The sequence below is a fragment of the Falco punctatus genome (assembly GCF_963210335.1).
Source record: "Falco punctatus genome assembly, chromosome: 20".
NCBI lineage: Eukaryota > Metazoa > Chordata > Aves > Falconiformes > Falconidae > Falco > Falco punctatus.
The window spans coordinates 1158910-1180428 of NC_137600.1; the positions used below are offsets into that span (position 1 = coordinate 1158910).

A 21519-nucleotide genomic window follows, 5' to 3' on the forward strand; every position below is an offset into this window, starting at 1 on the left:
CTGAACCAAGAGGGGCCACATCTTGAACCGGCTGTGCCCGAACTGGGAGGGACCCGCATCCTGCTCCAGTCCTGAACCGGGAGGGACCCGCATCCTGAACTGGTTGTGCCCTGAATTGGGAGGAATTTCCACCCTAGCGAAGCTGCAGCCAAGCCCAGAGGGACCTGCGTCCCAGTCCAGCTGTGCATCCCAGTCCAGCTGTGCATCCCAGTCCAGCTGTGCATCCCAGTCCAGCTGTGCCCAAACTGGGAGGGACCTGTGCACTGAACCAGCTGTGCCTGAACCAGGAGGAACCAGTGCTCTGAACCAGCTGTGCACCCCAGTCCAGCTGTGCCTGAACTGGGAGGCACCAGTGCTCTGAACCAGCTGTGCACCCCAGTCCAGCTGTGCCCGAACTGGGAGGCACCAGTGCTCTGAACCAGCTGTGCACCCCAGTCCAGCTGTGCCCGAACTGGGAGGCACCAGTGCTCTGAACCAGCTGTGCACCCCAGTCCAGCTGTGCCCGAACTGGGAGGCACCAGTGCTCTGAACCAGCCGTGCATCCCAGTCCAGCTGTGCCCGAACTGGGAAGCACTAGTGCTCTGAACCAGCCGTGCATCCCAGTCGAGCTGTGCCTGAACCAGGAGGGACCCATGCCCTGAACCCGCTGTGCATCCCAGTCCAGCTGTGCCCAAACTGGGAGGCACCAGTGCTCTGAACCAGCCACATGCCTTGACATGGCCAGGCACCCTGTGCCAGCTGCACCCCCAGACAGGAGGAACCTGCACCCCAAACTAGCCCTGTGCCCAAAATTTGTTGCATCCTGATCTGCTGTGCCATAACCAGGAGGAAACTGTGTCCCGAGGTATCCGTGTGCCTGGTCGGGCTGCGCTGCGGAGCGATGGATAACGCGCTGCCGCTGGAAGTGGAGCTGGAGCACCCGCTGCTCAACATCTCCCTGAACGAGTCCTTTGCGAACCAGTTTGTGCAGCCCCCGTGGCAGGTGGCCCTGTGGGCTGTCGCCTACGCCCTCATCGTGGTGGTGTCGGTGGTGGGGAACGTGGTGGTGATGTGGATCATCCTGGCTCACAAGAGGATGCGCACTGTCACCAACTACTTCTTGGTGAACCTGGCTTTTGCTGAAGCCTCCATGGCTGCCTTCAACACCGTGGTGAACTTCACCTACGCCATCCACAACGAGTGGTACTACGGGCTGCTCTACTGCAAGTTTCACAACTTCTTCCCCATCGCCGCCGTCTTCGCCAGCATCTACTCCATGACGGCCATCGCCCTGGACAGGTGAGTTCTGAGTGTCAAACCCTCCCCAGCACCCAGGTCTTGCCTCCACCTGGGTGCTGTGCTCAGCTCCATCTAATCTCTGGTGATGGGAGAACACTGCAATTAAAATAAAGCTTGTTTTGGTAAAAGAGCCCTAGAAATAATCCATCTCCCCACCCTGGTTGCAGGTGGCCTTGGCAATCCTTTGTCCACTCTGCGAAAGGAGCTTGAGAAAAGGCTTTGTAACCCCTGTGCATGTCAGTAGCGCGTCTTGGGTGTGCATTTGTACATCGCTGTCCTCTCCCTTCCCAGCTCCTCTGCAGAGCCGTCCGTTCCTTTCCCACCTCCTCGTTTAAAAGCAAACTCAGTATTTAGCACAAAATGGCATCACCTCATGACATAAAATACATGCCTGGGTCGGACGTGCCTCCACTGTGCTGCAGGAGCTGTTTCATGTCTCTCGATCCGAGTTGGGAACTAAGCAGCCTTGGACAGACACTCGGGCTCAGGAAAGGCATCTTGACTTGGTGGGGGGCTGTTATGTTGCATGCTGGTGTGTGTCCCCAAGCAAACCCACCTTGATTTTATTAGTGGGGAGCACGGCGGAGAGGTAGGAGCCAGGGATTTCTCTCATTCGGTGGCAGCCAGAACAGCTTAAGTCAGTTTTTTTCCACTGCCTGGTCCCTGCCAGCGCTGCCTGATGGCTGGGGACTGCCGGTAGAGTGAGATCCCGCTTGCATTTTGCCACGATCAAAAGTTCAGTGAGCACTTGGTGGGGTGCGGCAGCATGGGGGATGCTGCTTCTCACCGCAGAGGGATGCGCCAGGGGTCAAGGGACAAAAAATAGCCACGCACCAAGCACCTCCAGCGTGCAGCTCCTGCTTCTCCCCCCCTCCAAGATATCTCTGATTTGATGGCATTTTAGCACCAGCGCTTGAAATAAATCAAGACTCTCAAGCAGCTTTGCAATTCCCTCTTGAGTACCGGCATTTCAAGCGCAACAGATTTTTCCAACGCAACATATTTCCCACAACAGAGCTCAGCTCTGCAACGCTTCTTTTTGGCCCTTCTTCCCAGGGAGTAAAAAACATTTTGGCTGGACATACATGTGAAGGGGAGGAAAGAGATTTGCATTGCCGTATGCCAGCACATTTTGAGCTGATATCTAAGTGCTGCACAAACTGGCACGGATATTTCCCTACGAGAAATTATTGTGCTATCACAACTCAGGCACTGACAGCTTGGGAAACAGGGCTCGAGATGGATGATGCTCTCTAGTCATTAAAAACAGGCTCAGGTTTTGTTTCACTCTGGAGTGGTTACAAGACCCTCTCCCCCAAAATAAATCAGACATACCGCGTTCTCATACCGGAGATGTGAGAAGAATTAAGGCAGTAATAAATAAAAAGAGGAATACTACCAGAGTGGCTCTGTTCCTACCTGATGGTGTTGCTGGCTCTGTTTCAGGAGCATCTGCATTTTGAGGATGTTGGGGATCAGCCGGCAAAGCCCCTTTCAATTTGGGATGAATTAGAAAGATGATTTTGTTGGTGGTGGTTTTTTAATAGTTTGATTTTTCGCCTTTGGTCCACACTCCAGAATAACCAGAAAAGCAAATCTGCCAGGGGAAGCTGGAGGATCTTGTATATAATGGGGAGCAAAGGCAGGTCTGGGAGCCTGGGGCTGAATCTTGGGGGGTAATTGGCATTTCTAGCTTTCTTCTTGCATCTGCAAATCCTTAGCAGAGGCTTGGTTTTCCCACGGCTGGGCTGAAAAACCTGTGCGTGCAGGCTTGGTTCACCCACCGAGAAGGACCCAAAAGAAGCTGCAGCCTTAGTTTGCAAACACCTCCTGCACAGAGCTACCTGCTGCATTTCTTGACCCCAAATTTCCACCAAGGTGAGAAATGGGGAAGGTGAAAGCAGCAAAGCCCATCCTCTGCCCCTCCAGGCAAGCAGCAGGCAATAACGCCTCCAGGAGCTGGAATATTGTTTGTCTTCTTGTGTCTGAAACCTGATAATAGTAACTTAAACGCATGAAATGCAGGAACTTGTTCCAGGAACCTAAAAGGGAAAAATTTGTCCTGGCAAGCAGCAAAAAGCTGTGCAGGAACAAGCAAAGCAAGTACCTGAATTCAGAGCAGCAGAGCCAGGTAGGCTCAGCAAAATGGGGTTGATTCACAGCCAGGATATCTCTGAAATCAAACATGACTGCAGTTCTGATTTTCAGGGAAAACTAGGAAAGCAGAATTGAATGTGCCTCACGTTCCCAAAGTATATTAAGCCATCCAGCAGAGTTGGATATGGAATCTGAAGGCTCAGAGGAGTGTCAGTCTGCAGATTGCTCCCCTAAATCATCTCTGCTTGTGCTTTCTGCAAGCGATTTCCAGAACATCCTCGCCGGAGGATATGAAACCGCCTTGGAAAGACTTGGCACAGCCGTGACAGTCATTGAGAGAACAAGTGGGGAAGTGGGTCTGATTCTTCCAATGTCTTTTTTTGCAGGACCCACCATGGGTTTGTGCCAGAAAAAAAAAAAAAGGCTTTTGCTTGAGACTAGACCATCTGCTCTTTCACCAGGACCTATTTCAGCCTGGGCACAACAGTTCTGAAAAAAAAAATGTTAATCCTATAGCAAGTGTTATGCTGAACCCTGCAACAATAGCAGGAAATTCAGCAGTCAAGGCTAGCAGCTGGTAAAGTCTGCTCAGGAAAAGCCATGATACTGCTCCTCAGCATCCTGCAAAAGTGGAGGCCAAACAGCTCACTTTGGCATTATAAAATTTGCCATGTCCTTCATTTTCAGGCATATCAGTGCCACAGCACATCACATAACCCCTTCTGGCTTCCCACTCTCCCTGTGAACTAATTCACTTGAAAGAGATAGAAAATCCTGGGGTTTTCCTATCTTCCAGGAGAAATGAAAGCCCAGCACTGCCCATGGTGAATCCGAGCTAATTTGCAGCCACGCTTAGAGGGAAATAAAAAAAAAATCTCTGGACATCCCTAAGCTGCAGTATCTGTGGCACACAGGAAGGAGCATTGGTAGATAAATTGTTGACTTTTTATCTCTCCTTGAGACCTGGATTCATTTCTGAGCACTGCCACTCACCTGCACCATTAGCAAACTTCTGATGGAGGAATGAGTTTCCATGATGACGGACAACCGGGAATGCAGCCCAAGGCAAAGATCCAACTACATGCGGAATCAGAAAACAAAAAAATCTTCTCTGATCTCAAAACTTGAAGTGAGCTAAGCCGAAAACACTGCAGACTGAATAAACACTGATGAGAAGGGTGAGTGCCCTGCCATGAACTCAGGGTGAAGACAGACCGTGCAGCGCTTGGGCTATTTAATACAAAGCAAATTCCCTTTTCTGCAAAGCATCCTCTGCTCTAAAGCAGCTATAAAAATGACATACAGTGGGGCTAACCTCCTGCAGCTCCTGGGCAAACCTGCTCCTCTTGCTCATTAAAAGAACCGCCTCTCCGACCTCCACCAGCACCAGCGCTGCCAGACCAGCATGCAGGGCTTGGTAATCCACCTGGGATCTTACTTAGATCCCCATTTTTATTTCCAAATGGGTTATCAAATTCTATTAGGTGTCTTCAGATCCATTAATTTGCTAGCAGGAGCAGCAGAAGAAACATCAAATCTGCGAACCTTCATTCACCGCCACAGCTCCTAAAATTACCAGTCTGCAGCCAAGACCTGTTAATATCTCCCCAACCCCATATTATTTGCAGCAGAAAAAACAGCTCTGAAAATTATTTACTGCTTGCAAGCTTGAACTCTCAGGTTGGATGAACCAGCTGAATATCAGGCACATATTCACCAGCTCAGTGACCCCATGTTTTCCCCAAGAGGTGATTACTGCAGAAAGAAACCCTCCGGAGAGAACAAATTACATCAGCGCACAGACAGATTAATTAGTCATTTACACCCTAATATAGCACCAAGGATTTTTTATTTTTTATTTTTTAATCTTGACTTAATGGACTTCTGGGGTTTGCAAAGCAGGACTTTGATCTGCGCCCGGCGCTGTGTAATCTTGCTCCGCTGGGATGTAATTTGGAAGATGGAGGAGCAAGGGGGATGCAAAAGGAACCTGGGGTTTAGGGCCAGCAGCCCCGGCACCGGCCACCCTGCGGCATTGTCTACATGCCAGCTAGCAATAACCAAAGCAGCTTTTTGCATTCCCAAAAAATCAAGCATCACTGCATGCTGCAAAAACCCTAGGAAGCTGCTGGATACCCAGCACAGAGCTGGCTCAAAGCGTTGATTTCCCAGCTGGGGTTGGAAAGCAGAGGGATGGGGGCAGGCAAGGGAACACCTTGGGAAAGGGTCACTCATCAAGGCTGGTTTATGCCCCCGTTCCCAACAGCAGTCACTGATCTGATGGGTATTAACTGGAATTAATCCCCCAACATCTGCTAGATATGAATCCAGCCTGTCAAAACCCACATTACATCTTTTTCTCCCCCTTTCCTTTGGAAAGAAGAGGGGGCTTGAAACTCCCATGGCAAAAAATACAGAAGTAAGATGGATTAGCAACAGTTTGGTGGCTCGGAGATGCCGGAGCCTCGGGTTTTAGATGTGCTTTTTGGGTGATCATGGTGCTCATCCGTGAGCTGAGCATTGGCACAAGCCACCATAGGAGTTTGAGGGCCTCTGGTGAGATATTTGGTTTATTTGATGGTTTTCTTAATTTATTCCTTAATTTATTCTGATCTCCCCAATGGCCCAGTGGGAACTACCCATGCAGGGAGTGCACCAGTTTGGATGGGTCACGAGCCCTGCATTTCATTGGATTTTTGTTCTCCCCTGCCACTCTCCAGCTGCAAACCAGTGCCAGGACTAATTGGTTAATAAAGTCACATAGGTGCCTCGAATAACAGCGTCTCAGCGGGGCTGGGTTGTGCTTTGGGTCCTCCTCTCCCATCCCATCCCAGTGCTGTCAGCAAATGCAGGAGGGAGCTCTATGCCTCCTCAGCAGCCTGCTGCAACTAACTGGGGTTTGATCCTGTTTCACCTGCATTTGGCTGTTAAATCCCAGCGTGCTGGTGGGGTCTGCGATGCAGGAGGGCAGGGGAGTTTGCAAAGCTGCCGGCGTAACTCAGGTCGCTGTTTGGTGGCGGGTAACACGTCCTTTCCGATTGTGCTCAAAGGAAATACTGCACTGCTTTAGAAAAGGAAAGATACTGTGCCATATCGGTGCTACGGGGAAATGCTGGTGAGAGACCTGCAGCCTCCGGCTCGACGAAGATGCTTTGCCAAGCGCTGAGCATCACGCAGGTCTCGGGCCAGGAGCGCGCTGCCCATCTCTCGGTTTGGACGGTCACTGTTTTACGTCAAAGCAATAAATAGGAGGAAGCAGCTGCTTGTGGTGCCTTTGTCCCCAGCGTCGTGTTTCAAGCACGAAAGGCTCAGCTCGCCTCCTCGGCCCTCGGCCAGCTACGAGGTATGTGGGGCCAGCGCAACGAGGCCAAGCTTCGCTATGCAAATCTGCTGGAGGGACGCTGGTTTTACATCCATGCCACTGCAACGCAATCCTCGTGGAAAGCAAAAAGGCAGGGTTCTCTCCATGGAGAAGCTTTTCATTTCTTGGGTTAGGAAGGACCTGGAACTGTGCTGGAGGTATTTGACCTACCTGAATCCGGGGCATCTGCTCTGACTTGGCTGCAGACTCCCCTGGGACTGACTCTGCACTAAATCCCTCTTTGCTCAGGACAGGAAATCATTGTGCAATAAAACACACGGCACAAACTCTGCGTCCTCTTGGTTACTCATCTCTTATCTATTGTATCTTTATTACTTAATGAAGCAGATAAGGAAACTCTGGGATGAAAGACGCTTCATCAGTTTTTGCTATTGTATTAATCTCATCTCCATGAGGGTGGAAACAATTGTGTAATGTTAGTTATCCAGACAGACTTCAGATTTCCAGATGCAATTAATAGATAGCTACACTGCCTCAAATGCAGGACCTATTTAATAACCAATACGCTCAGAGCTACCCTGGTACAACGTTGTACTCAAATGCTATTACATCGTCATGGTAACACACACCCCCAACACCCAATAAAATATTTAAACAACAGCAAACAGCATTACCAACATCATCAAATAGCGTCTGGTGTAAAGTTGTGTGCCTCAGTGCCCAGCTTGTTAAACATGGCGGATTGAAAACATTATATGTGGTGGGAAAGGTGCAAGGACAACGCAGCTGCAATGGCATCAGGATTCTCCTGCAAGGACCCAGGCAGCCCTGTGCTTGCACAACTGAACGATGGTTTGCACGCGAAGGCGGCGCTGCCATCCAAAAGGAGAGCAAACAGCAGATCATTTCGTTTTGAGGAACAGGTATCATCAAGTCCACCCATCCCAACATCTTCTGCAGGCAAACGGCCCCATTCCCGGTGATACCCCTGCACACCACCTGCACAGGGATAAAACCTTTCCCTAACGCGGGGAATCTGCCCTTAAAACCTCAACCATGAGCCAATTCCCTGTGACAACTTAGGACTTGAAGACCCCATGGTGGTTTGTCACCTGCCGCGGCAGCAAGGGCAGGATGCTTACATGGGAACACGCTCCTCTTCCTGACCTCCCATGCATGATTATCCTCTGCAAACCACAATTTTTTAAATGGATTGGAAAACCACCCATTTGGACGGCAGAGAAAAAGAATAAATCTCTCTAATAGGATACAGCATCTTAGGGAGATGGGCAGCATGGGGCCACAGAGGCACTTGGCGAGGAGAAATATGAGCTAATAAACTCATCAGCCTTGCTTTCCAGAGCCTGCCTCTCACCGGTGCGGCCAGGACCGGTGTGGCCAAGCCAAGAAGGGCAGCAGCTTCCCGGCATTATGCTCCCATCAATGCCTTGGAAAACCAAACGCCCGCCAGCACCTCACAGACACCCCGGGGCATCGCAGCTGCACCCTGCGCCTGCACTTGGCATTTCAATTTGAGCACAAACGTCTTGTTATTAATAAAAAATAAACAGATTGGCAAGGGTTGGGTTTTTTTTTTTTGCTGAAAGGCAAATTCATGATTGACGTGTGATTTTTCTACCCTGCTAAGAAGTGATTGATGGAGGTTTGGCTGCAGCACCTACCACAGCCTTGCCTGGGAGGTTGAACTTCCACAGAGGGAAGAAGACAACCTGGAGGTACCTGCAGTACCCCATGCTTGCTCGGAAGGAAGGTTTTATTTTAGCTTATCCAAAACCCTGCCATAGAAACACACCACAGGGGAGGATTTGGCTCAAAACTGAGCAGAATTGCAAGGAAGTAAACTGGCTTTTGCGGAAAAAATGATCCAGCAGTGGCCAAAAATCCCCCAAAAAAACAAAAATTCAGAGACAGGAATAAGCGCAAACGTACTGGGTAGAGAAACACGGAATGTCTGACTGGTCTGCAAGTAAATGAGAATTATTTGAGCATGGCAGCCCCAGTGCTGGAAGAAGGCAAAAGAAGCTGCTTTGCTGCCTGTACTGATGATTTTGCACCCCAGTATCAGCAAGACGGCAGCTGTCATCCAAGCAAAGGCAGCCATAAAACCATATTGTATGCTCCCCCCCTCCCCAGTTTGGTTTTGTATCAAATGTTCTCATCAAGGAGAGGAGGGAAACAAAGAAAAAAGGAAAAAAATTAAAAAGGAAGCAGTTATTAAAATGTTAGGACAATTTTCTGCTTAGTGATACAATTGTTATATAATTATAAGATATTTTAATATGAAATAATGGTCTCATTATTTTCAGGATGTTTGTACATTTCCATCTATCTCCAGCATTTTTATGGTCTGTAATGCCAGCTCCTTCAAGCAGCCCAGACCCTTTTTATTACATTTTTTTCTTCCCTGTCAGAGCCCCTGTCTGGGGGAACTGTTATTATTCCCATTTTTAATCCTGATGGGCAGCTGAACCCCCAGCATTCCCAAGGGAATATTTCAGAGGTTGCTCCAGGACTGATGGATTGGGAATCGCTGCTGAAAAATAGGATTTGGGTCCAGTTTTCCCCAAAGCGCCGCCAGCTTGCTCTCCCCTGCCTCCCTGACCTCACCCTTGCAATGCCAGCGTGGTTGGATGAATTTCGCCATCTCCTTTCCACCAGAAGACAGCGTTGCAGACAAGTTGATGGTGGTTGGAAAGGTTTCTAGGCAATACAGCTGGGGTTTAGTTCATCGTTACAGCGATGATTTGGATGTTTTATCAACCATGAGGGCTTCTGCAGCTGCAAAGTGCTTTAAACCGATGAGGAAAGTCATCTAAAATGCACTGGCAGAACAAGGGCGGAGATGTAAAAGCATTTCTAGCTGGTTGCAATCAAGTTCTGGCTTTGCTTTACAGAGGTGTCAGCCTCAGAAGTTTCTCCAAACAAGTTTTCCAACAGAAATGGCCCAACCTTTGTGGGAATCCCTCGTTTTCTATCATTTGCATGCCTAAGCTTGAACTGTCAGGTTGAGCATCAGCAGCAAACATGGGCACATGGACTTCTTGCTGCTTGGCAGCATAAACCCAGGGTAACCTGCTCTGAACCCCACGACAAAGCCCACCTAAACCTCATCCAGGGTCAGCAAACCCACTAACAAGGGGCTCAAGCCAACACCAGGCGCCTGGAGGATGAGGAAGAGGAAGGAGACGAGTCCTTGCAGGGTCCCAGGAAGCGGATTGCAGTCTGACAAGTGGAAAATGAAATGTGGATGCAGAAACCAGGAGACCTTGATGCATCACCAGCTGCTGCGCCAGAGTAGCACTAACACCCATGGCCTCGGCTCTTTCTAACCAGCTTCAATTTCAAGTACCAACCAGATTTCCAAGGGATAATTATCAGGTGGATTAGGTGGATTTTCAGCTGCACAAAGGCGATATGGTTTGGCACCCTGGGGCAGAGGAAGAGCTGACAGCAGTGCCTCCTGCATATTTATATATGAATCCCTATGTCTTTGCAAGTGGCCACCCAAAACCACAACAAAGAGTATTTTCCATCTAGGAAAAACTGTTCATTCTCTGAAAGAAGGGATGAAAGGAGAAAAAGAGGAGGCTGCAGATGCCTCGGGAGATAACACATGCAGAGCAATGCAATGTTTCTCTTCTTCCCGAAGCTTGATGTGGAGCTGGGGGGGAAATAAAAAATCTGTGACTTTCTCACTTAATCTTTCCAGTGCTGCTGGCTGCTGCCAGCTTTGCAAAACCAGATTTGCGGAGGGATAAATTCAATCCACCTTGTCACCACTGCAGCTTTCCTTGCGTATGATGGCTGATATTCAGGGGACAGAGCCCAGGAGCTTGGCAGATATAGGTGGCATCTCTGATCACCCATCCCACACTGGTCCAGCACTCTTCTCTTTGGTTCTCCTCCTGTAACACTTGGCACTGTGATCTATCACAGAGAGATGATTTTGTGCAGGTCCAAAACTACCGGGTGCTGCCAAAGCGGCTGCTGCCTGATGGCAGCATCGCGGCTGGCTTTGTACAAATCGGTCTTTGCAGAAGCAGTCTGTTGCTGATTGCGTTAGTGAAGCTGATTTTCAGCTAAAAGTCAGTGAGTGTCTCAAACGGGATTCAAATCTCGAGGGTAAAGTGCTGCAAGAGAGTTAGGGCATTGGCTGGGGAATCCCCCATAAAGGGATTATTCGATGCCGTTTGCATTGTGTGGAGTGAGGGTCTGCCAGGATACATTAAGGGGGTGCCAAAAGTACGACCTCCATGCCAGGGAGACCTAAAACAGCCCCAAAAGCTGCAACATCATGGCTTTCCAGCCTTGATTTCTCCTTTTCCCACCTTGCAGGTACATGGCTATCATCCACCCGCTGCAACCCCGTCTCTCAGCCACCGCCACCAAGGTGGTCATCGGTATCATCTGGCTCCTGGCTTTCCTGCTGGCTTTCCCCCAGGGTTACTACTCGGTGATGGAGAAGCTGCCGGGCCGGCTGGTGTGCCTGGTGGAGTGGCCGGACCACAGCACCAATGTGTATGGAAAAACGTGAGTTGAACTTTTCTGGCAGTGGGGATGAGAGTGGGGACAAGGCACTGTACAGAAAAAATACCAAAAAAAATATTTAAAAAGGAAGCAAGGAAGGATGGGAATGGCTTAGAGCTCCTTGGGATGGGGTCACCCTCTCCCTAACCCTAGCGAGGGCCAGTGCTACGTGGTTGACGGTAGCAAAATCTCCATCTGTATCATCTCGGGGCATGTTAAGGCGAGTTTAGCACTGCTCGTGGTCCAAGCATTGCCCCATGCTGTACCATGCTCCCTGCCCCTCTTGGGTGCTTCATTCTCAAGGGAAACTCATGTAAAACTGCTAAGATGCAATACTTCGGCTGTGGGGATGGCGTCTGTGTTGCCTCCAGGGCCTTATTCATACACACAGGTATGGCTCTAGTTTTTGCAGCACCTTTTCTGCAACCCCAACCCCTAAAGGTTTCCTGGGGTGAGAATTATTCCTGCAAGAGGTAAATAGGGGTTTACCGGCAGTGTCTTGGCCAGGCAATAACAGAAAAACACCTGGTTTGGGATTTACTGAGTCCAAATGCCCCAAAATTCACTCAACAGCTTAAAAAATAAGCTAAAAAAGGGGCTCTGTGACATCAGCTCAGGCTGGGAGGCAAACACAGGGCTAGGAGAGCTCAGCAGGAATCTCCTTCCTTCCCATTAAGGTGCTGGCTAATTAAATCTGGTATTTCCAAAGGGTCTGGGCAACCCCACTGATCTGCCAGTGCAGACCACAGTCCTCTGTAGTTCCCTCTTTGAAATCCGTGCGTCACGCGGTGAGTTAAATGTCACGCACTAAGGAAAAAGAAGAGGAACTGGGGAAAAAAAAGGTGTTTGTGATCTCCAGTCCCATGGAGCAATGAATTAGGGCTGTGAAATTGTGCTGGAGCCAAAGCATGGGACACGGACACGCATGCAGAAGGTGTTCAAAGCCGGCTTGAGCCTGGAAAAGGTGTCTCCGCAAGATAAACGAGATGAGTTTGCCAGTCAGCAGCAAGAGGTGGGATGCAGAGAGCTGGATGGTATCATTTATTATAATCTTATTTATTTGCATTGCAAGGCAGGTAGGGCAAGAACTAAGCTGGGGCTAGCCCAGCTGATCTCCAGAGATGTTTTCCAACTTTAATTATTCCAGGCCACCATGATAAATACAGCCAGCATGAAGAAACGCCGCTGGCTTAGAAAGCCCACGTGGCTGGGATCGGGTTGAGCCCCCTCAGATCAAAGCAGCCACCGGCGTGAGCTCAGGGCCTGATTTCAAGAGATCATTTGCCATTTGGCTGTACGCTGGGGCCGTCACTTTTTCAAATAGCTAATTCAAGAGAAAAATGCCACCGTTCACCTGGGGATGATTTGCCGCTGGAAGCTGGGTGCCAATTCAAAGCCTGAGCACCCCATGCTCTTCGGCTCTGCAGACAGGTGAGGGCAGCCGGGCAAGCAGATGCTAAGCAGAAGCTTTTAAATAGCCAAACCCTCCAAATAATTTGGCAGGGACTGAAAACAACACTCTCTCCAAACAGTGCAAACTCACTTGCATACCTCAGAGCCCAAGATACTATTTTTCTATTTCACTGCCCCAAAATAACAACACCAAATGATTTGGCGGGGACTGAAAACGACAGTCTCTCCAAACGGCGCAAACTCACTTGCATACCTCAGAGCCCAAGATGTTATTTTTATTTTACTGCCCCAAAATAACTTTGCAGGAACAGGTGGTTGGGTCACTGTCAAACCCGCTCCCCTGCTCACATGGCCTTGGTGCAGTTATTTAAGGAAGGCACCAGCAGCAGCTGGCTTGTTTGCAATGCCATGATGAAAAATAATATTATTTTTTCAGTTCATAGTGACAAATGGAGGCTTCTACCTACACCGGGGGGTCCTTTCTCTTGGCAAATGGATCCCAGAAGGCCCAACCCCAGCGTGCACACAGTATCAGAGACCAGGATATGCACATGAGGTTTTTTTCACTAGGAAAATGTGCCCGTTCTCAGCCCGCTCATACGGGGGGGAAGCGGGTGAAGACCTCAGTGCAGGCAAGATGCATCCGCAACAGGAGCTGGCAGTTGAGCTGGATTCAATTCAGCGGCTGCTCAGCGCTGCTAACCACCAATTCCCTCTCCCGCTTTTGGTTTCGGAATAGATGTCTGATCTATTCCAATTTCATTAGCTGCCATTTCGGTTTGTTAAGGGAAGGGGAAAAGCCGCTCCACTCACCGGCTTCTCTGGGAGATAACAGCCCGCAGCGACCATCTGGGCTGTGCAAGGCAAAAGGAGCTGGCAGCCCCCTCCTCCAGCATCACTGCCCCATAACCCCTACAGGCTCCTGCGTCCTATAGCAGACCCTAAATCCCCACACAAGACATTTAAATTACAAACCCCAGGCTTCTCTAGGTGTTGTGATCCCACAAGTCTTGTAGAGAAAATATCATATGAATGGTTTCACGTGGAGACTGTTTTTCAGTGCCCAGGGTCCAAAAAAAAAAAATATGTCCCAGGGCTCTTTGGAAATTCCTGTCCCTACTATGCCCAGACAGCTCAGAAAATAAAGGTCCATCTTGCTAATGTTGTCTCACAGCTCCTCTGGGGCATTTCTGCATCGCTCTCGGCTGTTCGCAGCTGTTTCAAGACCCTGCATTACATGGGAACTGCAACAAAATCTTCATCACAGAGCCACAGAGACGCCTCTTTAATTAGCAAAATAGAAAACAGCCCTACACAATCCAGCTCAAATGTGATTAGCGCTGGGCAAAGAGGAGGCCAAATGAAATTGCAGGTACAAAACAAGGAGGAGCTGGTGTGGCAGCACGGGTGCAGGGCCAACCCCATTCCCTGTGGCAGCTGCACCAGGCACGAGCCTGACCCATTCATTACACTTTGGAGATATTATTCAATCAAAATTCCCGGGAGGATGAGTGAGTGCAAGAGCAGAGTGTGGCTACAGGGCCTGAACAGATGCAGCACCTTGCATTTTAGCCAAACGCACTCCAAAACTGCATGTGAAGACCCTAAAGCTGTTGGAAGAAAATTTCCTCCGGACCTGGTGGCACGCGTGATGCTTTGCAAGTCAGCACCATGCAAGCCAGCCACGTTTTTCTACTGCTGTTTCTTATCTTTCTGCAGGGGAGAGAGGTTTTTGCAAGCTCTGATGCTAGGAAGGAACCCGCAAGGTCAAACCGCCCATCCCCATCCTGTTTATTAAAAACAGCATTATTTGTTTTCCTTTTTAAACCAGCTACTATCTAACATAAATTCTTCACTGAACTCAATGCAATCCCAGTGACTATTGCAACCTGTCACGACTCCACTGACTTCACAACAAAACAGTCTCAAGCCTGGGCTGACAGTTTAATCCAGACCCCCTCATTCAATTTTGGACACATTTATACCCACTATAAACAGACACAAAGATCCTGCCCTTTCCACAAACCTGGAGAACCGACCCGATCGCTGAGTTGATGAGAAAATTTTAATCAGCCTCCACGACAAAGGTTTAGGCTGTGTTTTTGGAGACTGGGGTTATGCACTGTGCCACCCGAACGCAGCTAAACTGATGGTGGACCAGGATTTAGGCAAGCTGTATCCAAGATGCAGAATTTGCCCTGCAGGGAAAGCCTTTATTTCTTCAGCTTAATATTCCCATCCTTTATATTTCAAAAAACCCACATTTGCTCCTGCAGGACTGCCATATAAAAGGTGTGATAAGAGCGAGCATTCATCTCTAGGATAATTTGAGGTGTAAACAGAGTGGAAGTGAGAGTAGAGCCACTTCAGCTAAAACATCCTTGCTTTATGAAGGTAACACAAGTTCTTCACTAGCTTCTACATCCCATCCCAGGAGGGTGCTAGGCTGCCAAAGGCTGGCAGAAGAGGCTTGGAGAAGATCGGGGTGAAAGTAAGGAGCGCTTCTCAGCAGCCTGAGCTCTGCAGGCAATCGTGCCAAATCCTCTTTGCCCTGTGAAGCACTTTGCCCTCAAACTCAGTTTGCAAGAAAAAGGCTGAATAGGTAGAGGACACACTCAACAAGCACCATTTTTTTCTAGGTATCACTTCTGCATGACCATCCTGATCTACTTCTTGCCGCTTCTGGTGATAGGATGTGCCTACACTGTGGTCGGTGTCACCCTCTGGGCGAGCGAGATACCCGGCGACTCCTCCGACCGCTACCATGAGCAGGTCTCGGCTAAGCGGAAGGTAAGGAGCTCCGAGTACAGTAGGAGCCATAATTCACGCCCAATCCCAACTAACCACAGCCAAAAATACCTCATTAGGCAGGGAAACAGGTCAGGACTCGTTGCATGGTTGTCACTAATGGCACAGTGTGTCCTCCAGATCCGTGTCCTCCGTCAGCGTGCGTGGTTCCTGGTTGGAAGGGTCTCCAGGGAGAGACTGGGGAGTTGATGGGGTGTTCGATGGATGACTTTGCTTTCCTGCCCTCTCTTCTCCACACAGGTAGTGAAGATGATGATCATTGTGGTATGCACCTTCGCGCTGTGCTGGCTGCCCTACCACATCTACTTCACCCTGCAGTATTTCAACCCCGAGTGGTACCTGCAGAAGTTCATCCAGCAGGTTTACTTGGCCATCATGTGGCTGGCCATGAGCTCCACCATGTACAACCCCATCATCTACTGCTGCCTCAACGACAGGTGGGTTTTGAGTGACTTTCAGCAGCATCTTGGTGTACCAGGGAGCTGAGGAGGGGGAGATACACAGGGGTCTGATGGAGGACAGTATGGATGGAGAGTTTTTCCAGGATGGTTGTGTCCCATTCTCTGTCAGGGGCTGCTTCCAGCAGATGCAGGGACAATACTGGAAGAGGACAGTTTTAGATTAGATAATAAGAAGAAATTCTGTACTGTGAGGGTGGCGAGGCACTGGAAGAGGTTGCCCAGAGCAGCTGTGAGTGCCCCATCCCTAGAAGGTTCAAGGCCAGGCTGGACAGGGCTTGGAGAAACCTGGTCTGGTGGAAGGTGTCCCTGCCCATGGCTGGGGGGTGGCACTGGGTGATCTTTAAGGTCCCTTCCAACCCAAACTGTTCTATGATACAATACTCACCTAAATAAGTCTTTCCTAAAGCCCCTGTGGGATTTGAGGATAGGTATCAAAACAGTTCTGACTCCCAATTGGGATTTACCAGTGTTTTTTCCTCCCTTTAGCAAAAAGTAGCGGGGTTTTTTGTTGTTTCACAGTGCTTAGCTCTGTCATTCCACTCCTAGTGAGGTCTTTCTGCCATCTCCACATCCCTCATGCCTGCCTTTCCCCATCTCTTCTTTCCCCCCAGGTTTCGTGTGGGGTTCAAACATGCATTTCGGTGGTGCCCATTCATCAGCGCCGGTGAGTATGAGGGCCTGGAAATGAAGTCAGCCAGGTACCTGCAGACACAGAGCAGCATGTACAAGGTCAGCCGGATAGAGACTACCGTGTCCTCGGCGGTTGGTGCGGCTGAAGAGGAGCTGGAGGAGAGCAGCAAGGCCAAGCGTCTCTCCGTAGACATGACCTCCAATGGCTCCTCCCGCAGCGACTCCAAAACAGTCTCCGAAAGCTTCAGCTTCTACTCCAACACGCTCACCTAAGCAGCTCCCTGTCTCCGTTGGCTGCTCACAAGGGTGCCACCATCCCCTTTCCCTCACTGGGATGCTCCAGCGCTCAATCCACCCAGCGTCACCCACCCTGGTTTGTGATGTGCCAGCTTTTTTCCCATGCTGTTTTACCCTCTCTTGCTGTGCCACTCGCTCACCATCCTTGGGCGAGCCCGAGAGCAAAAGTTTTGGATTAATTTCATGTGCTACACTGTGGCTCAAGCCCGAACACAAGGGAGGTTTGGCTGGCCTCTGCCTTGCTTGCTGCTTATCCAACCCACCACGTGCCAGGCAGGCAGATAGGACGCAGAAATGGGACAGAGCTGGGTTTTTCCCCTAAACCTCAAGTAGAACATTGGCAGGTGCTTCCCTGCTCTCTGCAAAGCAGCAGGGATCTCTCAGTGCTTCCCACTCCACAGGAAAATGAACCAGTCTTGCACTTCCCTCCTCCCACCTTTAATTGCATTCTCCCTGTCACTCCCGGTTGAATATCCAGAGGGGTATTCAATTCAAAAATCCAGCAAAAAAATGCTGTTTTCAACTACAGGAGCCTGTATATCCATGGGGCACCACTGGCCCCTCAGCACTTTGACTCAGATCTAAGCGTTTCTGCACAGTGTCAGCTCATCTCCAGCACCCACATCCCTCTGCACGATGGTCTTCTGTTGCCAGTCCACAACACGGCTCATCGAAACAAGGCTCTTGAAAAGGATTTTTCAACTGAGCCAGACTTTGGTTGTCGTTAATCAACCATATGTGCCAAAAGCGATCACTGTGATTTCCTAAAAGGCCCAGGGTGATGTGTCTTCGATAGATTTTTGGAAGTCTGTGGAGGTCTGGAGAAGAAGAGACTGACCATACTGAAATGTTTTTCACAACTTGGAAATGTTTAGAGCTGCACAGAAAGGGGCATCGTAGGATTCTGCCAGAAAAACAAGGTTTTTGCCAGCGTACAAGGTTTGAAGGGAGACAAGAGTTTTGCAGACATCTTTTACTCAGAGGAGGGTTGAAATGATTCACTTCCACTTTCTGGATTTTGTTTTAATGAGGGAAACATTTTTTTTCTTTTAATCCCCCATCTTTTGTATAAAATACTACATTTATGATGTGTACATGGATATATCTAATATTTTAGTCCTGTTATAATGGATAATTTTCATTGCGACTGTTCGTACCAAGGGCTCCTTTGGCCAGCAAGTTATGAACATACACTCAAAGCAGGGAAAAAAAGTAAATAAAATGAGAATTGGGTAAATTTGGCTCATTGGGAACAAACCCACAAGTCTGGGGGCAGCTGTATTGACTGTTGCTTGCTCCCAGTCCAAATTCTCACTTTTGGTGTAGAATTCCAACTCCTAAAATGGATTCACTGCAAAATAGAAATCTGGAGAGATGCACAACAGCTTTGCACAGGGCGAGGAAACTGCTTATTCATTTTAAAGCAGCTGAACGTCAGACCCTGCTGAGCACACAGCAATTTCTGGAAGTAAAGCAGAGATGACTTTTGGAGCTTTTCAACTCTTCAGTCTCCAAACTGGCTGCTGGAACATCCAGTCACTAATAAATTCCCCAGCCACGATGGTTCTTGGAGATAAAAATACACATATTTAAGCAATGACTCCCGCAGAAATTAAATGAACGGGCAAATAGATGGATCCAAGAGCAACAAAATGGCTGCAAAACCAGATTGACAACGATGATCATCTTCATTTTTTATCCAAAAATCCTGCCAAGTACCATCAGCAGCAAGGAGCAGCTCTTCCAGCCACTCCCACACCCTTCCCAACTGCTGCGACTACACGACATCACAAACTGCCACGTGCTCCACGCACATGCTGGAATACACTTTTTTTTGTGCTTAAACTTCCACTTCTCACTGTTCTCATCGCCTTAAGACACGTTCCCTTGCTGTTGCCTCCTGCAACCCTGCACGAGCCTGCCTGGGGATTCGGTTTTGCAAAAAACCACCAGCCCCAGGCAGCAGCAATCGAAGGGACGGGCGACGCCACGGGTTATAACACAAGGGTTGGACTAGGAAACTTTTACCACCAACTCCACAGGAGCTGTGCTGCCAATACACAAGAAGGTGCTACAAACCAGAGCCAAATTCTGATTTATTCACAGCTGCCAACCCAAACTCCAAATCAAAATAAAACCAAATATCTCAAAATGGTCTAAAGAGCCGAATAAGGTAAGCAGAGATCTGCTCCATACACCCCACACACAAGAGTTTGTGTCAGCTTGTGAGCCTACCAAGTCAGCATTTACAAAAAAAAATAATATATATATACGTGTGTGTGTGTGTGTATATATATATATATAACCAAGCTGGCCTTTTGTCCTCCGTGTTTTATGCCCCAAGGATGCTGTGATCATGAGATGTGCAGAGAAGCGACAACTGTCTTCTCACAAGCAATGCTCAGCTTTAAACACAGGATAACCCCAAGGGTGTGCATGGAGACTTCAATTCAAGCTGACAGTTTACAGCCTGAAATGCTTCTGGTGCATCTTGTAGAAAACTATCTCTTGAAATAAAGCGGGAAAAATTCCCACCTGTTATAAACAGTGCCAACAACCTCAGCAGAACCTGCCTGGGACAGCCAGGCTGATGGGAACATGTCAAGGGATCATTCAACAGATGGAGACCCATGCAGGAAAAGAAAAATGTTCTGTGTAAATGGGTACAACACACCCAAATCCAGGTTTTCCTTTCTCCCCTCCAAGTGCCAAGTTATTCTGTTGACAGAGGCAGGAACAGGGATGAGGGTCTTTTGACATTTAGGAGCTAGGCCAGCCCACAGGGTGAGAAGTTTGGGTCAGGTCCATGTCCACACACGTGACATGCATCAGGCAACATTAGCTGGTTTCACCAATTTTGGGATGCTCTGTGCATGCAAAAGCCACAGAGAAGTCTTCTTTTGAAGACTGAAAAGCCTAAAACAAAAGACACCCCTGCCCAGGCTTGGGAAGGGAGCACCTAACCGTATGGCGAGTCCAATCTCTGCACTATTTCCAGCTCTCCTTTCAAAAAGGTCAGCTGTAATACAGAGGTTTTTTCTGGTTTATTAAGCCTGTTCTCCTCGTTTGCTTGCAGATCTGTGATTAGAAATTCAATCGCAAACAAGACTGTTTCTTTGTCTCTTTCCTGGCTCTCTGAAATGCGAAATAATAGCATCTGGAGAGAATCACTCAGCAGGTCTATACACATCCCTTTGCCATCTCCTCCTTGGAGGCATACAGATAACTCCCACCATCCTTAAAGGGAGCTGCCTAAGCTCAATGACAATGCACTCCAATCTAAAACCATTGCAGAAGGGAGCTCTGAAACCCAAATCCCAACCCGGAGCCACCTCCTTACCCCCAAGGGATTGATTGTAAACTCAAGTTTGCTTCCTGGCACCCAGAAATCACTTAGCTTCCAGCAGGAGCACAGACCAACAAAACCCCATCTCCATACATACCTCAAGGTCTGCTCAATTGCTCCAAAATACTTTTACTCCCCGTATCATGTGTAACCATTTGTCTCACACCAACTTAAAACAAAAAACAAGCAAAAGCCAAGCAAGTGCCTGCTTGCCACAAGAATTAGGTAACTTTGCAAATGTGGAAGTCAAAGCAAAGCAGCCAGTACTGATCCCCATTGTTTGTAGTGCTTGTAACAGGATTGCCAAGTAGACACGCAAAAGGCTGCCCACCCACTACTTCTCTTTATTATTACTTTTATTTTGCTGTCCCTGGAGGGATGCCGTCACTGCTTGGCCCAGCCGAGCACACTGCATCTGCCAATGGGTAGTGACGTGAGGTGGTAGCAGAGCATCCGCTGTTTGCTGTGTATTTTCACAGGGCTGACACAGGTTGGGTTTTTTTTTTTCAGTTTGCTGTGCCCTAGCCAGAGCCCTCCTGCAAGATCACATAATCAAAGTGCCCAGCTCAAGAGCTCCTAGCTTTTGCTTACTCTTAAAATAACCACAACAACAATAATACCCACCTCTCAGGCTTCAGGAATGTTATTAATCTATTGAACACACCATCCTGCCTGAAAAATCTGTTTCCAGCTGAATAATTAATACAGCAGTTACAATGCAAAGTTTAACGCACAAATAGCCCCTTTTCCTGTGTATATCCACCTGAAATACCACCTCTGCTGGAAGCTACATCACACTCATCACTTGAACATGACAGTCGCAGCACCCCAAAGAAGGGACAGTGAGTCCCAAGAGCAGCTGAAGATGAGAGATAACTCTCAGGTGTCCCTGCCCTTAAACTTTCCACACCAGACAAAAAGGCTCCTGATTCCGTGCAATATGATATGGTTGGGGCCAGGAGGGGAGCGAGGGGAGGAGATGGGCTGCGACTTACATCTGGGTTTTGGTATTTGGTGTGTGGGGCAGCTCACAGGGGATTTGTGTGAAGTTCTTCCCATAGTAGCATCTCTACAGAGAAAAAAATCCAACCCTCCTCCCATAGTAGCATCTCTACAGAGAAAAAAATCCAGCCCTCCTCCCCAAAATGGTCTCTCTCTGATTGTCGGGTTTGTCCAAATGGATTTTCATAAATAAACGTTTCTTTTGTGAGACTGTGTTGCAACTGGTTCAATAGCCCACAATGAGAGGAGGCAACTGGTGGCATGGTGGGAGTGGGAGAAGCGATGAAAGGTGGCAAAGCACAAACTAGGTGAAAAGA

The 21519-nt window shown here is 48.8% G+C and overlaps 2 protein-coding genes across 9 annotated transcripts in view; one reads left to right on the forward strand and one right to left on the reverse strand.

The window, feature by feature from the left end:
* Nucleotides 1-21519, reverse strand: part of LOC308055734 (tetraspanin-15-like) — a 100558-nt gene that overhangs the window by 71091 nt on the left and 7948 nt on the right. For 4 of the 8 annotated variants that reach the window (XR_013924601.1, XM_080370077.1, XM_080370078.1 and 1 more), the window contains exon 3: nucleotides 4369-4452. The exons of the other annotated variants lie outside the window; for them this stretch is intronic. Coding sequence is in view for 3 of the 4 variants with exons in the window: in XM_080370077.1 (XP_080226203.1) it covers nucleotides 4369-4452 (84 nt within the window). In the remaining variant the exon portion in view is untranslated. The remainder of the gene's footprint in view (nucleotides 1-4368; nucleotides 4453-21519) is intronic. 8 annotated transcript variants of the gene reach the window in all.
* Nucleotides 253-21412, forward strand: TACR1 (tachykinin receptor 1). The gene is made up of 5 exons (XM_080370082.1): nucleotides 253-1278; nucleotides 11054-11248; nucleotides 15298-15448; nucleotides 15707-15903; nucleotides 16539-21412. Exons 1-5 carry the CDS (start codon nucleotides 881-883, stop codon nucleotides 16828-16830), a joined length of 1233 nt encoding a protein of 410 aa, XP_080226208.1. The 5' UTR covers nucleotides 253-880; the 3' UTR covers nucleotides 16831-21412.

Coding starts and splice junctions, on each gene's coding strand:
- TACR1 (XM_080370082.1), top strand. CDS start 881: ATGGATAACGCGCTGCCGCTGGAAGTGGAGCTGGAGCACCCGCTGCTC. Junction 1,279..11,053: donor ACGGCCATCGCCCTGGACAG/GTGAGTTCTGAG, acceptor CCCACCTTGCAG/GTACATGGCTATCATCCACC. Junction 15,449..15,706: donor AGGTCTCGGCTAAGCGGAAG/GTAAGGAGCTCC, acceptor TTCTCCACACAG/GTAGTGAAGATGATGATCAT.